The 16,822-nt window shown below is 37.5% G+C and overlaps 1 protein-coding gene across 1 annotated transcript; it reads left to right on the top strand.

The window, feature by feature from the left end:
- On the top strand, positions 1-16,331 carry LOC132563285 (uncharacterized). The gene is made up of 12 exons (XM_060228045.1): positions 1-40; positions 1,667-1,723; positions 2,028-2,195; positions 2,717-7,700; positions 7,979-8,167; positions 8,646-8,695; positions 8,850-8,987; positions 9,495-9,595; positions 11,989-13,057; positions 13,109-13,323; positions 13,736-13,843; positions 14,793-16,331. The coding sequence occupies exons 1-12, from the start codon at positions 1-3 to the stop codon at positions 16,329-16,331; spliced, it is 8,658 nt and encodes a 2,885-aa protein (XP_060084028.1).
- The last annotated feature ends 491 nt before the right edge of the window (positions 16,332-16,822 follow it).

Genomic DNA, 16,822 nt, shown 5'->3' with positions numbered 1-16,822 from the left:
ATGCCACGTCGGAAACCTACTATTTCTCTACCGATGAAACGTGAGTTAAATCAATGCAAATCTGCCATTTTGCATGACATTTTAATATTTAGAATGTGAAATTTACTGTTAGACCGCTGACATCCTATTTGATTTATGGATAATGGTACTACGCACAGAATATGTTTTGTTGATTGTTTGTTGGGGAAACACCTTTCTCGAGGGGTTACCCCGCGTCCCCGCTCGTCTAAAATATGCAACACGGCAAACCATATTTGCGTGTTCGGACCCAATGGTGATCAGTTGGGGAACCATTTATATGTGCATGCATGCATAGTTAAGAATAAGTTGACCGACGGAGTAATTCTTTGTAAATTTATGTCATTAAACGGCCATTTTATCGTGAAATATCGAGGGGAATTTCAGTCCGACAAGGGCTATCACACTATCAAGACATGATAGGGAGAGTAGGTTGTTCAAATCAAAGATTAGTATTTAAAATGCAACTACCTGAAACTTTTGTGTTCATTTGAGATATAACGTTTTACAAATGAAAATATATTGAGTTCACAAAGAAATACTGGCGACAGTTAACGTGAGTTGGGGAATTTGCGTAAAAAATTTAATTTAACCATTACCCACGGTCGAAATATGGACCAATCTAATGACGTATGAGACATTCGCGGAACAACCCACAGAAATCGAAATATATAATTATTCTTTATTTATTTTGAGTTCTTTTTCAGTGTCACTTCGTAGGGATGTCATATTTCTGAACATATTACTATTGTTTAATAATGCATTCAAATAAAATCATGTATATGTTTATGAATATGTTATTTCAAAAATACTTATGACGTCATTCTTTTGAGAGGCTCTAGAGGGATACTACCCTTTCATTGAAATACTTTTTTTGAGAAAAATTCCTGTCATCATTTCTTAAGCTTGTGCATTCTGTACCAATTTTGCAAAATTTGATTTAAAAAAACACATGTTTTCTGTAACACAGTTATCTTTGACATCAAGTGATTATTTTAAACTCTCATGAATAGAAATTATGGTGCAACTTTTCTCACATCAAGTGTTGTAATTTCCTTTCCTTTATGACCATTTAATCAGTTCGTTTTTGACATGTTGGAAGTTTTTATTTTGAGCTTATTTATTTCTGTTTTTTTTTTTTTTTTTTTCTGGTGTATTATATTTTCTGGATATTTAAATGTGAAAATGATAATTTATATGAAAAAGATTAAAGATCATTTCATTGTTTTTCTTGTAATCGCAAGATCATCGATATAGTGAACAAGAAATGAGATAAAAGCATACATTAAAAAAAGAAGAAAAAAAATCCAATTAATAAAAATCCACTTAAAACCCTAATGTTAAAAAGATATGTAAGAGATTAAAATAATGTATTTGTCAATGTATATTGACATTAAGCTGTCATGATGCCTTTTTTGAAAAGTATTTTGCAAGGAATGTCATTACACAGAAATCAGATCAACGTAATAATTGATTGCACACCTTTAGAAGTTTAAACTGACAGGATTACCTCCCCTTCCCAACATTACATTGTTATACCAGGTAATTGTACATCATCGTTTAATGAAGATCAACATTACTACAAACAATCACAAATTATTTATATTGGTCTGTAATGATATAATTAATTGCTGTATTGTTTTTTCAGGCACAATAGAAGAGGAAAATGGTGATAAATATTTGAGTAAGAAGGCAAAACCCTCAGGTACCCCATCACTTAATCTACAGGCTTATCCAGTATTGCCTCATTTTTATATATAGAAACAATGTAATACTATCTTATCATTGGAAAGCAAATCTGTAGTCTTTTATATTTGTCGAAATATTCTTTAGGGACACAAGTTCCAGTTGGACGAATAAAAAAAGTTGAGCAATTTTATGAAAGCAAAGATCTTTTTTTTTAAAAATGTGTGACAAATTGAAAAAAATACTGAAAAATGCCAGGGCAAAAACTGAAATTACTTATTCAATGAACTTTGAAAAAAAACATTTTGATTTCAATATAACAGATGATGTTTCACCAGTGCCTTCTACAGGTGAGGAAAATGAGGCAGTGTGTTCTTTACAAACTGCTGATTCAGAAGGACATAAAACTCCAGTACCGACCACACAGAACAGTGACCTGCAGATTATGGGCACACACTCACTGGTCATTGAGGAAGAACCCACCTTGACAGGTATGGTACACAGTAACTAAATCTGTTTATAAGTCATTATCAATACAAAAAAAAAAAAAAAATAATGGCATTTATTTCTAGTAGATATTGTAACGTTATCCGTAAATTATGACACAGTTATCCTTAATAGTAAAAGTTTGTGCATGGATAGTTGTGACATCATCAATCTCAGTTGTATGCTCGTGTTATGGAATACAGTGATGGCTGCTCCTGAGCTGTGTGTCAGAGTTGTCTATGTAAGCAAATTAGGCCAGGGAACGATACATCCCCTTTTTTTCAAATAAATAAACTTAACCATATCCATTTTTTTTTCATGATTTTTTTTTTTTCTGTTAGGCTATAATACACAATAGCAACTGATTATGTTTACCTGAACCATAAATAGATTAAACTTCTCATACCTAGACATAGTACATCATACACACACTGGTATAAATACAGCAATGGCTACCTCAATTGATGTACAGTTGTGAATTCATTCCTTCCTTCAATCAGAAACCATTGTTCTGTTGACATGAAAGGTTCATCCCAAGAACAGCCATGTGACATAAAGGGGGATAACTCTGGTACCATGGAGGAGGACTCGACTCAGGGATGCATTGGAGGACATTCAGGGTCCTCAGAGAAAAGGAACTTATCTTTGGAGGCGCTGTTCCAAGTGACAGACAATGAACTGCAAAATATTTCTCGACAACGCCTCAAGTCACCTCAGCAGCTTATTATTGACGAGACCCAGAAGGCAACAGTTCAGGAAGTAGAAGGAAATATTGTGACAATTTTGCCCAGCGATTTGACCTTGGATGAAATTGTGAATGGAATTAAGTATAGTAAACAGATCAGTGTACCTGCAGGTGAGTCCAACACCGAATCTGTCACATATCAAAGTATACAAATCAACACTATTGAAACCCAACCAGCTGAGACTGTGATTCAGACAGGGGGAACAACTCTCCTGTCAGCAGTTCAGACTGAAACATCGGGACGAAGAAGAAAACACCCACAGAAACCTGGGAGACACATATGTCCATTTTGTGGCAGAGGTTGTGCTAAGCCGAGTGTTCTCCTGAAACACTTGCGAGCACACACTGGGGAACGGCCATATCCATGTGTATCATGTGGATTTTCCTTTAAGACAAAAAGTAATCTTTATAAACACTGTAAGTCCCGAGCACATGCTCTGAAGTCAGGCCTCATTGTTGGTCAGTCTAGCAGCAGTATGGATATAAGTGAGGAGGAAGCTACCAACATGGAGGACATAGATGATTCTGAGGACAATAGCAGTGGCACTGAATCAGGAAGTGAATGCCAGAAAGAGGCTGAGGCTGGTCGGGAAATGGAAGAATCATCTGAAAAACGTGAGCACGCTCAAATACATGTTCTGCAGGAAGTTGCCAAATATCTTGAAAAACCTAAAGAGGAACGCCCCAAAGTAGAAGTTCCCCAGTCCAAATTTGATGGAAAACAAGATAAATTTAAAACTGTTCATGACAAACTCAAAGCTAAACTGAAACGGTCATTTTCACTGACAGAGCCTTTAAAACATGTCACAGTGCCACAACTGGAGAGAAAATTCAGCCAACAAGATGAACAAAAGTTCCATAAAGTACAGAGTCAATATTTAAAGATTGCTCCCAAACAAGGTACTTCTGGAGCTACTGTGAAGATTCCGACAGAGAAAGCAAAACAAGGACTAGTTTCTCCTATTATAATTCAGACTCCAAGTCCTGTGACGGCCCCCACCAGTGTTTCAATGAAAAGAACAGTGATACCACAATCCATAACCCAATTTTCTGGCAAGAAAGAAGACATATCGGGTGTTACAGGACCAAGCAGCGGTGTTGGTGAACATAAGAATTCTCGCCTCCATGCTCTGTCTTTGGGACTTCCACACCTTACAGGAACTCCCACATGTCAGGTACCAGTAAAAGACTACTCCGGACCTTTAGAGACAGTAAAACTACCACAACCTAATGCTAACCCTGCTGTCGCGACAAAAGCTTTGCGAGATCTTGAAGCATTAAGTGAAAGCTTTAAGAATGCATCACGTGCAGGATTGAAACTTTACACTTCTGTTAATAACCTCCCTGATCGCTCTTGTCAAATCACCATTGAGGTCCTACCATCAAATTCAACAGGCAGCCAGGTAATGGCCTCCAGTGTACCATCACAGACTTCCATTAGTGCAGTAAAGCCAATGACACCAGTCACAGGGGATCTGGAGCCACGGAGTGCTGGTGTTGAGTCCAAAGGATTCACATCTGAGATGCTTAGTGAAAGAATACAGAAATTGATTTCAGCGAATGCCGCTATTGTAAGTACTCCAATGGCGGACCCTCCTCGCCACAAAAGGATCTCGCGTCAAAACAGTGAGGTTTCCACACCAGGAATTAAAGTAGAATTCGGTCAACTCGGTACCCCTTCATCCCCTCGAGTTTTTGCCCCTGTTACAGCAAACACACCACTGCGGTCACAGAGTTTAGACACAGAGGCCAACTCTATACAAATAACACAAGATCAAGTTACTGCTAGTCCTTCTTCTGAACCCACACTGAGTAAAACCCTAAGTAATGAAGGACAAGTTTTACCAGACTTTGGGGCGCTAGGTCATAGAAATAAATCACAGGAAAAAAATACATTGAGGGAAATTCAGGAAACTGAGGAAGTGATGAAAAATGATGGATCAGAATATCAGAAAGATATCCCACAGGCAGTTGTACAAGATTTCAAAGATTCTGATATTGCAACTCATGAAATACATGTTGTTAGCTCTGATGGACAAACTAGGAAAATGGAATTAAAGTCTCGACCACCTTTAGTCAGACAGAACTCTGTGTCCAGTTGTCCACTCTCTACACAGTCTTCCGTACTGTCGGATAATGGTGGAAATCTGCAGCAAACTCAAAATGTGTCTGTAGCTAACAGCTCTCCTGATCATCATACCAAGACAATGGTAGGCAAGAACCAGCAAGGCCAGGAAATTACAATAAAAATACAGCTGTCAAAACCAACAGAAGGTAATGACAACAAGAAAGTTGATAACATTGTGAAGGAAACCAAAGAAGGAGATAGTTACGGTCCTCATTGTTGCCCTAAATGCTATGTTTCTTTCAAGAAAGAACAGACACTGGAGTTACATAAGTTGTATTACTGTAAGCCGTCAGGAACAGCCTCTGTGACCAAACCTGTTCAGTCCCTTACATCAGCTCGTAGTTTGGAGATGATTGATCAGGAAAAGGTTGTACGTCTTTTCACTCATGGAGAGAATGTCATCAGAAAAGTGATTCCTCAGGGCACTGTAAGCTTAGCAAGTACTATAGCTGGAATACAGGCAGGTGTTAGGCCAGAGGTCAGCACTTCTCAACCCAAACCAAGTGATCAAGGTCAAGTTACCATGGCAACACCTATGGCAACACCAACTACACCAATACAAGTCATGATGCCATCTTCATCACCTTCTGCATTTGCAATCACCATGCCAATGACCCCAACGACCCCACAGACTGCAGATAATCAGGAACTTAGTATATTTCCACGTAAGAAAGGTAGGCCAAAAGGTTCTAAAAACCGTCCAAAAGACATGACAGATTTTGATCTTCAGGGGTATGTCCCTGTTCAGATTATTGGCCCTGTGGCAGCACCCAGTACTGCTGGAACTACATCTACGCAAGGCTCTGTCCCAATTCTTATCAATTTAGGAACACAAAGCAGTGTCGCCCGCATGTTGGTGCCCGCTTCTCCCGTCATTCTGTCAGAATCAGGTTTAAAATTGTCAGATGTCCACTTTCCTCAAACGCCATCTGTAACAATTGCCTCGTCTCTGCCAAAGGAGCTTGTGACTGGTACAATGGTACAGACGGGAAGTCCACTGACTTCTGTAACTCCTATTACCCCAGTGACACCAGGAATCCCCTCAGGGTTTGACCAAGGGGATTCACAGTCTCATCTCAAACAGAGGCTCAAAGGTAAACTTTTGATGAAGAGATCATTAAGTATCGATAAAGGATTTTCACCAGATGGCACCAAAGCTGATGCCTCACCTTTAATTGAGCTAGTTTCTAGTCCGGATATTCCTCTCTCCATGGCAACAGACTCAGAAGAAATGCTAAATAGAAAGAGGAAATTATCAGAATCTCAATTAATAGCAGGATCCACATTACTAAGGTCCTACTCGGAGCCGGTAGCAAAGATTAAAAGGTTTACAAGTCTGTCTGTGTATGATCCAGCCCAGGTTTCCTGTGTCAGTGTGGAGCAAATACTGGCAGAAAAAACTGATATGTTAGTTGTACCAACAGCAAGAGAGCAGTACATTTTCCACCCCTCTCAGATATTCAGCCATCTTATGTTTTCTTCAAATATTTGTAACTCCAAACAAAGCAGTCCAAAATTAGCAGCAAGTATTAATGATCAAAATTCAAAAATCCTTCGCAGTCCATCCAAATCAAAACTCAAGGCAGCTCTTCTTGGAGAAATGGCTGGAGATTTGTCCTCAAAATCTTGCATAGCAGCAGTAAACAGCAAAACTGAACTTACCTCACCATCACAAAGTGACAAGAACTTGGCATCTCTGACGTTACTTGGTCATTCCTTCCCCTCCCTCAAAGTCAATACTCATACAACGTTTTGCTGTGTACAACGGCCACAGCCTATGTACGTGTTACAGGGCATCAACAAGAAAACATCCATGTACTCAAACTGGAAGCTGTCACAACACGATCCCAACCCTGCTGGCCTCAGCTGTAAAATGCTGCTTGAGCTGTACGATTCCCGCTACACCAGTAATCCTGTGTGTGCTGTTCCTAACTCAGGTATATCAAAGGGAGGTGTACTCACTCACAGCAGTTATTGGTCATACAAACAAAACCAACGCCATAATGATACGATGGTTACCAAGGCGACAGTCACACAGACTCCAGAGTCCACTACAGCTGAAAAAACTGAAAAATCTGACCAGAATGTGTGTAAGATATCTGCATTCAAAGGTGGATATAAAAGTATGGACGATTACACCTACATTAGAGGGAGAGGACGCGGCAAGTATGTGTGTGAAAAATGTGGAATTCGGTGCAAGAAACCAAGTATGTTGAAAAAACACATTCGTAGTCACACTGACCTTCGGCCATACCATTGTAAACATTGCCGATTCTCATTTAAAACCAAAGGAAATTTGACCAAACACATGAAGTCAAAGGCCCACCATAAAAAGTGTGTGGAGCTGGGCATAATCCCCATACCTACTCAAGTGGATGACTCACAGATAGATAGCAATGCATTGGCAGCACAGTGTGCTCTCTCACAGGTCGCACGTATCGTCAATGACCGTGAGGGTAAGGTCAATCTAGGCATTGATGATTCTGATGATGAGGAGGACAACATGGATATGTCTGAAGACGATGAGGATGTGGAGGAAGGTGATGATTCAGGGGAGGTTACTCTGATTGAGGTAGAAGAGGATGCAAGACCTGGCAGCGTTGGGGCTGAAGAAATCATCGATGATACTACAGATAGGTATGTTTGAATATAATATAAGATAAGATAATCCTACAATCACAGCTACTGATGAATTATTCCTAATATTGATCCTTTATATTTGTGGTGTTTACTGCAGCCAACCCATCATAATTTTAGTTGGGAGCCACGATAGTTCAATCAAATATAATTTGTCAATTTGTATTTTGTTTGCTGTTTTACCTATGAATTATATTTATGTTCCAGCATATGTCTTGAGGGGTAATCTATTAAGTTCATTTGTAAAATTTTGACAATGTTTCTCTGATCCATGACAGCAGTTCAGCACCGCCCCTTCCTTCAGTGGAACAAGGTCTGCTTGGCTTGGTGCCAGTCATTTGCTCAACAATACAGCCCATCCTGCAAACATCTGAAAAGACAGTTGTCTCCAAAGCTACGGATAAAGGTGACGAGTCGATGGTAGGCAGGGAAACTGTTACTACTAGCAACCAGAGTGGAACCACGAGGTGTGTAGATATTTTGTTAGCAGATAAACAATGGAGGTGTTGCATAGGGGTTGCCTGGGAACATCTCCTTTATACAATTTATTTACAACCATTGTTGTCTGTAAGAATTCAGTATTGATAAAAGATTGACTTTCTGATTTTTATTTGCATATTTAGTTGATTCTACATATTTTCCATTCATTTGGGCATGAATTTTGACTAAAGAGATACTTGCATGATTTTAAGTGTTCCATCCATTTGATGAATTAAGTGCCTGATAAATACTTAATGGTATATAACAATTTTATACTTTAGATTAATTAATCCATAGTCTTGAAATGCATACAGAAATAGCAAAAAGCTTAATGAGCCAAAGTGCCCTGTTAATATAAAGTAATACTGAAGTAGGTTTGTCGCAGGCTTATCTTCATTCAACATTAAAAGAAATTTTCTTGAAAAAGGCCAGGAAATTGTTGAAACATGATTTTTGTGTTTTCAGATTAGGAACTGTGTATGGATTTGAGCAGAAAGTTTCAAGTACTAGTCAAGGTATGAAAAATAAGTTACTTTGTGGCTCACATTTGTTTCTGAGACAGGAAACTTTATGATAAAATCTGTTGAAAAGGATATGAAAATGTTGTAAAATATTCTTTTTGAAATGAGATGAAAATTTTCATTAATCTTTTTTTGTCTGTCTTGTAAGGAGTGACATTAGGAGATGGTGTGGATTCAGAAATTGCCTGCAGTCTGCTTGCATTGTCTAAACAGAGTCAGCCAAGTGCCACCTCTCTCACTGAAACACCGACAACTGATACCAGTAGTGGCACTGCTAAAAATATAGGTATAATTACAAAGCAGTCCTTGTTAGCCTATTAGGATATGACAACCATGTACATCAGTATCTTTTTAAAATATTTCAGATTTTATATTCTAAGCTTCAACAAGATAGTAGAATGAAAGGAAAAAGATTTAACTAGATATCAGGAAACTCAGGGATAAGGGTATAGACAGGAAGTCAGGGGTAAATCAGTACACATGAGGGTCAGATTGTAGACTGGAAATCAGGACACTCAGGGATAAGATTAGACAGGAAATCGGGACACTCAGGGTTAAAACATGGTAGGAAGTCTGGACACTCAGGGATAAGATTAGACAGGAAATCGGGACACTCAGGGTTAAAACATGGTAGGAAGTGTGGACACTCCAGGTAATACTAGATAGGAGGTCAGAGCACTAAGGGGTAACAGTAGACAACAGATATAAGACTGAAAAAAATATTATATAGGGATTCGATTGACAGCTAGGTTACATTCTATTCACACCTTCATTAAACTTGTGTTGATTACAGAGACTCGTTTGGGAAATCTGATCAGTGAACTGATTATGAGAACTATGACTGATGAGGGTAAACGGATTCTCCTTCCCTTGGGCTCGAATCAAAGTGACAAGGTAAGTTACCTGTAATTGCTCTATAGTAAAAGTAATTTTATGAATATAATTTACTTAAATAGCTACAGAAATGATCTTAATGAACAATGAACAACCATATCACTATCATTGGTAAATTGTTGACTTTAAAAAATAATTTTTTGTTCTCCTGACCTGAAGGGTCATGTGATCTGATACTGTGAAACAGCATTCATCGTCTTTCCGCATCAACTTTTTCATTGAAATGACTGCTTCTCAATAACCAACAGACCAAATACCATCACATTTGGCTGATAGGTTACTGGGATTGCTTGGAAGAAGCCTGACAATTATTGTGAAAAGAAATTACCTTGACCTATGTTCAAGGTCACAGGGGTCTTTTTTGTTAAAACCTTTTAAACAACACCTTCTGACTAACCAGAGGCACAGAAGTGTTAAGCCCGATGAAATGCAAAAAAAAATGACCTTGACCTTTATTCAAAGTCACAGAATTTTTGTTTTGTTTATTTTTTTGTTTTTGTTAAAACCTTTAAACAACATCTTCTGACCAAACAAGAGGTACAGAAGCATGATATTTGACTGACTGGTTCCTAAGTTAAAGCCCAGTGAAATTTGCCTTGACCCTTAATCAAATTGATTAAACCTTAAAAACAACTTCTTCTGACTAATGAAAAGCGTTAGTATTTGGCTGATAGGTTCCTAGGATGAAACTTCACAAAGTGTGCCAAAAAATGAGACCTTGATTCCCCATTGAAGGTCACTGGGACAAATTTGTTGAAACCTGTAAAAAACTTCTTCTGGTTAACCAAAAGTCCAAGATGCAGAATATTTGGTTGGAAGGTATTTCTAGGTCAAAGCCTAACAAATTTCAAGAAAAAGACATTTACCTATAATCCAAGTCACTGTTTAGAGGTGAATATTAGAAGCTCTTTGTTATGGACATTGATTGAGATTGATTGGATAAGCCCACTTTGAATGCCAGTGTCCGTATATTTGATATAAATGCTGAATCTTGTTGTACATGTTCTGTTTCGTAAGGTAATTATGCGCTGTATATATAAGCTACATATGGCAGTGCTAGGACTGGAGCTTTAAAACTTGAGGTCACAGCAAAACCAGATTTTGGTGCCATTCACTAAATACCATAAAAAAATTAGGTTGGTGTATGATAATGTCCTTTTAAGAGCGAGGAGGTGTTCAGATTGAGGAGATGTTACACCCAAACCAAGCTTGAAAGATCAGAGAGGTGTTACACCTAAACCAAGCTTGAAAGATTGGGGAGGTGATACACCCAAACCAAGCTTGAAAGATTGGGGAGGTGATACACCCAAACCAAGCTTGAAAGATTGGGGAGGTGATACACCCAAACCAAGCTTGAAAGATTGGGGAGGTGATACACCAAAACCAAGCTTTAAAGATTGGGGAGGTGTTACACCCAAATCAAGCTTTAAAGATAGGAGAGGTGATATACCCAAACCAAGCTTTAAAGATAGGAGAGGTGATACACCCAAACCAAGCTTGAAAGATTGGGGAGGTGTTACACCCAAATCAAGCTTGAAAGATTGGAGAGGTGATACACCCAAACCAAGCCTCTGCTCTGTGTTTGACCTTTGTCTTCAATGATCATAGTGCACTGGATTTTGTATCTCAAAATCTGTTATTCAGTGAATGTACCCATGTCATGCTCTTGGTATTTCATGTATCATGTAAAACATATTGTGATGTAACTTAAGGTAATGAAATAGCATCTCACATTCACAGATAGCAGTGCGACCTAACAATTTAGATCATAGATATAAATAGACCTAACTTCAAGTTTGATGATGAGATGTCCATTTCAGAAATTTACATATCAAATGAAAACTTAATTAAGATCCTATATACCAAGGTATGTTGAGAGCAAAAATTAATTCTTTTTTTTTAAACTCTTGGACTTCGAAAATGGTTTGTTCATGCGCCTTATTATTAACATGTACTTTGATAAATGAAATACATGTATTTGATTTCAAATATTTGTGTATTTATGAAATATTTTCAATAACAGTTCTGAAACCGAAGTAGCTTTCTGCATTGAATAAAATAACAAAGAAGAAAAATAATAAATCAGGATTGAAATATATAATATATTGGCACATAAAAATCTTGTAAAAGAAAAAAAAAATATGAAATAGAAAAATTTTCTACTGTCAATCCGTCAATAGTATCCATTTCTTTGAAAAGCTGTTTTTCCTTTTCTTATATTAACAGTATTCTTAACAGCTTGTCTTCAGTCTCCTGTTCCAAGAAATCTTTTTCTCCATCGCTTTATTCATGATGATTTTTTTTCAATTTTAACTTGGAAATTTGAATTACTTACGATTCTGTGTTTGCCTTTCTCTTTTGTAAATAAAATTAAGATTATTGTGAAATTTCAGAATACAGATGAGAAATTATGTAGCAGTGAACCTTCAAAGGATGAAAACACTCAACCAGATTCATCTAGTCATGATCAGTCAGACTTTAACCCTAAAACGTCAGAATCCCAGAAAGGGTTCCTAGTTACAGTGCCATTGGGAGGCTTCATGCCTCCAATGTTATCCTCATCCACACCTACCACCAGCAGCGAGATATCTGTTGAACTTGCAAAACTTTTCAATATTGGTTTCAAAGAACCAATCAGATTGCATGTTACAAGTCCCGATCAACCTTCATCAGAAATAAGCCAATCATCAACCTCGTACTTGCCATTTCAGTTTAGTCATCCGTTCCATAGTTACTTAACTCAAGCCTCGGGCTCTGAAGGTTTTGAGAAGCTGATTACTCATTTGAATGATCAAGCTAGAAAGCTCAGCTCTGGGTCAGTGGAATCCATCAAAGTCACAGATACTGAAAACTTGACTTCTGTGTCTGTAGATGCAGGAGATCAGGACTGTGTTTTCATTCGTTCTGAAGTTACATCACCAAAGAAAGAAGAAAACTCTGGAGCTTGTAATTATGTCATTCTAGGTGAGAATTCTTTTGGCAGAGGAGGAAAATTTGTCTGTGATATATGTTCAAAAACATTCCAGGAAAACCAACAGTTGGTACTCCATAGAAATATTCATTTTATTGAGAAACCTTTCAAATGTGACACCTGTCATCAGGCATTTAAAACACATAGCGTCTTCATGAAGCATCAACAGTCTGAATCGCATCAGACTCTAATCCGTGGCGATTTGTCATCCTCTGATAATCCACGTCCATTCCGTTGTGATGACTGCAACATTGCATTCCGCATGAAAGGACATCTTGCAAAACATCTGAGGTCTAAAAACCATGTACAAAAATGGGAGCAATTAGGAAGACTTCCAGTTGGTACGTACAACAAGTATGAGACAGCAATTGCGGGGTTAGAAGCATCTGATATTTCTGTATTTCTACAAACATTACTACAGTTTACAAGAACTGAGGGAACAGTCTTAGTTACTTCAGGGTCAGTAGAACATAGTTCTACCCCAGAACCTAGTGAATCGTCGGGAAAAGTCATTGATTCATTCCAATCTCATCGGAAAGCAGCCTATGAACGACACGAACATGCTTCCAATGAACGTGTGACAGTGGAACTGATAAAACAGGAACCAATCGACATTGGGAACATCGGAAAAGACGAAGATGAGGAGGAGAAGGAAACAGCACGAGGATGTCGTACAGGGGAGGAAAAAGGATTGGTAGAGGGTCCTCATATGTGTGGGATCTGTCGGAAGGGCTTCCGAAACTTGGAACATCTCAAGGTTAGTCAGATCATTTACAACAAATATACCAATATCTTTTATATAAATAACCAACCTCATAAAACTTAAACCCATAATTATGATATTGATCTTTGATAGAATATTTTATGTCAATATTTCCTTCTTTTAATTTTTTGTCTGTGTCTTACTTTTGCTAATTTTACCATAAAATTGTCTTAGAAATGTTGAATTGATGAATTTTAATTGACGTAGTCACATTATATATTTTTCGTTCCTTTGAGTCAAGTGGTTTTTGTAAGAGCAAGCAATATGTTTAATGTATAGGAATACAGGTAACATGTTAGAGAAATCTGTGAATTGTGAGAAAAACTCACCTGTAGAATTAACAGTGTATATCTATAAATTCTTTGTATAAAACAAGAGTTAAATCTAGCACTCTTTATTTCAACAGAGTCACTTGATCACACATGCAGAACTGCGACCTTATGTTTGTGAGTACTGCGATGCAGGGTTCACCAATGCTCAATCTCTGAAGATTCACCTTCAAACTCATGCTCAGGTAAGGACAAATATATCTGTAGACACTGTTCAGGTAAGGAAAAATCCACATACATTTTAAACTTAAAGTTTGGTAAGAAAAAAACCTAGATGTATCTTAAGACACATATTAAGGTAAACAGATGCATCTTAAGACATATGTTAAGGTAAACAGATGCATCTTAAGACACATGTTAAGGTAAACAGATGCGTCTTAAGACACATGTTAAGGTAAACAGATGCATCTTAAGACATATGTTAAGGTAAACAGATGCATCTTAAGACACATGTTAAGGTAAACAGATGCATCTTAAGACACATGTTAAGGTAAGGACAAATAGTCAGATACATGTTCAGACATATGCTCAGGTAATGGGGTTCAGGAAACTCCCATATATATATCTCAGTAACTGAAAACATGTCAACATACACATGCCCAGGTAAAGGAAAACCCCAGATATATATCTCAGTAACTAAAAACATGTCAACAGACACATGCCCAGGTAAAGGAAAACCCCAGATATATATCTCAGTAATGCAAAACATGTCAACATACACATGCTCAGGTAAAGGAAAACCCCAGATATATATCTCAGTAACTGAAAACATGTCAACATACACATGCTCATGTATAGAAATATTGCATGTACATTTCTACATGTTCAGATACTCATTCAGACAAAAAGATCAAAACAGCAAAAAAATAAATAAATCTTAATTAAAAAATTGTAACAGTTGCTACTGCGAAAAAAGGAGGACTGAAACACAAAACTGACATTAAAAAATGTCACTCTGTCCTGTCTGAAAAAAGCTACGACTGTGAATAATGAAGAATGTCCACAATTTTGTTTTATTTACGTTTGAAAGTTTTTACATACATCTGTTATCTCTAACCAGCCTTCAAACAACTGGGGCTAGATTTTGACTGTAGGTACAACATTTGAAATGGCTGAATTTCACTTCTGTTTCAGGAGCGACCATATGTTTGTGGTATCTGTGGAAACACGTTCGCCAAGGCGGAGAACCTCAAAATACATGTGGAGGAACACAACAAAGTGATGTCATCATGGGGCTCTGTTACCATAGAAACCAATTATCAAGGGGAGGTGAAGGTCACTACCGAACAGCAACCGGGGAAAGAGGAGTCTGGGTCTGTAGATGAGGAAATGCATGAAACATCGGTACAGTCAGTCCCTCCATTAACAGTTGAAAAAGGTGATAGTGAAGTGAGTGGTGATGTTGTTGAAGATGCTGGTGTAGCTGAGATTGTTTATGTGAACATGAGCTCTGACACGACTGGAGACTTTGTTGTGGTACAGGATACTGATAATTGTAATACTGAAGAAAATTTTGGTGATGTTGAAAAAAGCACAGTCACTACAGCTGTCACCATGGTTACAAAAAACATTGCTGATAACATTAAGATTTTACAGGATCCCTCTGATATGGAAAACATTTTAATCATAAGTGAAGATGTTGATGGGCATGAGGATGGTTTTGTTATTTACACTGATGAAGCAAACTCTGATGTAAAACAAGCTGTGATTGGACAAAATTTTCTAGCCAATCACAGGGAGGATAAGAAAGTTGAAGCAGATAAACTACTTGAAAAAGAAAGTGCTGAAACAGATTGTAGTGCTATAACTGATGTTACGACTAATCCTATAGATTCTGATAATGCCAATAATGAAACAGTGCTTAACAACAATGTCCTTGAGTCAGAGGTCAAAGCAGTAAGGTCAAATATTGAAGCAGATGTAAGCAAAGCTTCAGCATGTGTTGACCTTCACATTGACGGTTCAGAGATGACTAACACAGATCAAGAGAGTGAAAAAATGGAATGTAGTGCTAGTCAAACCAAGGAAAATACAAATTTTAAAACAGAACATACAGTTTTAAAAGCAGAAAAAAGGAACTTTGAATCAGAACAAACAATTCTTGAAACAGGACAAAGGGACATGGAAACTGAACATACAAAATTTGAAAAAGGACATAATGATTTTGAAACAGAGCAAAAGGACATTGAAACAGAACATACAGATCTTGTAGCAAAACATGACAATATTGAATCAGAATATTTGGATGCTGTTGAAGCATCTGATTCTGGTGTAGAAGATAGGGATCTTTTAGTCAAACCTGTGGATACATCGCCAAAATTTGTTTTAACTGGGAAGGTTACAGACCATGACTGGTCCCAAGTTTCAGGTAATCTCTCTGGCAATGCATCAAATTCAAACGACCAAAATCCAAACAAAGTTACAGTCTCGGACAAACCGTGCTTTGGCAAAATTACAGAAACTGGTGACAATATCAACCAAACATTTTGTGCAACATCTGATTTGACAGGTGGTACCTTTGGAAAAGTTCCATCAGAGAAGGGAGATAACTCTGACATAAGCAATATGCCAGGGCCTGTCAGTCACGAGGCAATTGTTGTGAAAGACAACAATGGAAAAATAATGCACATGGCTGCGATAGAGACTGAGAACTGTGCCACTGACAGTGGTTAATGATTGTCATGAAACAGGTTTGTTGGTGGAATTGTCTGATACATATTGGCTATAATTACAGCCAATTTTGTAGACAAAGATCTTTGAGGACTGTTATAAGATTATGTGAGAACATACAGATGATTCCCTTACTAGGTGATATAGTGAAAGAGAGTTTTACAACATTTCCTATTCTCTAAGTAGAAATACTTAATATCTTGTTATGTAGACTTGTATGTACAATCACATCTGCAGGTCGTAAAAACTACACCGTCACTTATCCTGATAAAGGATAGTGTGATTTTCACCTGGGGCCAAGGATGATGCTATCACAGTCTTATATATTACATCATAGATCTTGCTTCAAAATCAAGTTACATTTGACAGACATTTTCAATATCAAAGCCACTGGTGCATCAGTGCTTGTATCAATTGATAAATATTGTAGGGATTTATAGAGATACAGATATATATGACTTTACATAACATATTTGGTATTTATCTATTGTTTC

Source organism: Ylistrum balloti, unplaced genomic scaffold (assembly GCF_031769215.1).
Source record: "Ylistrum balloti isolate Yb309-2 unplaced genomic scaffold, AGI_CSIRO_Ybal_v1 Utg371668, whole genome shotgun sequence".
NCBI lineage: Eukaryota > Metazoa > Mollusca > Bivalvia > Pectinida > Pectinidae > Ylistrum > Ylistrum balloti.
This window is presented reverse-complemented; position numbering and strand designations above follow the sequence as displayed.

Bases quoted from the DNA above. Each gene is read 5' to 3' on its own strand.
- LOC132563285 (XM_060228045.1), top strand. From the start codon at position 1: ATGCCACGTCGGAAACCTACTATTTCTCTACCGATGAAAC. The intron at 1,724-2,027 runs GTACCCCATCAC...TCAATATAACAG, and splicing joins TAAGAAGGCAAAACCCTCAG to ATGATGTTTCACCAGTGCCT. The intron at 7,701-7,978 runs GTATGTTTGAAT...GATCCATGACAG, and splicing joins ATCGATGATACTACAGATAG to CAGTTCAGCACCGCCCCTTC.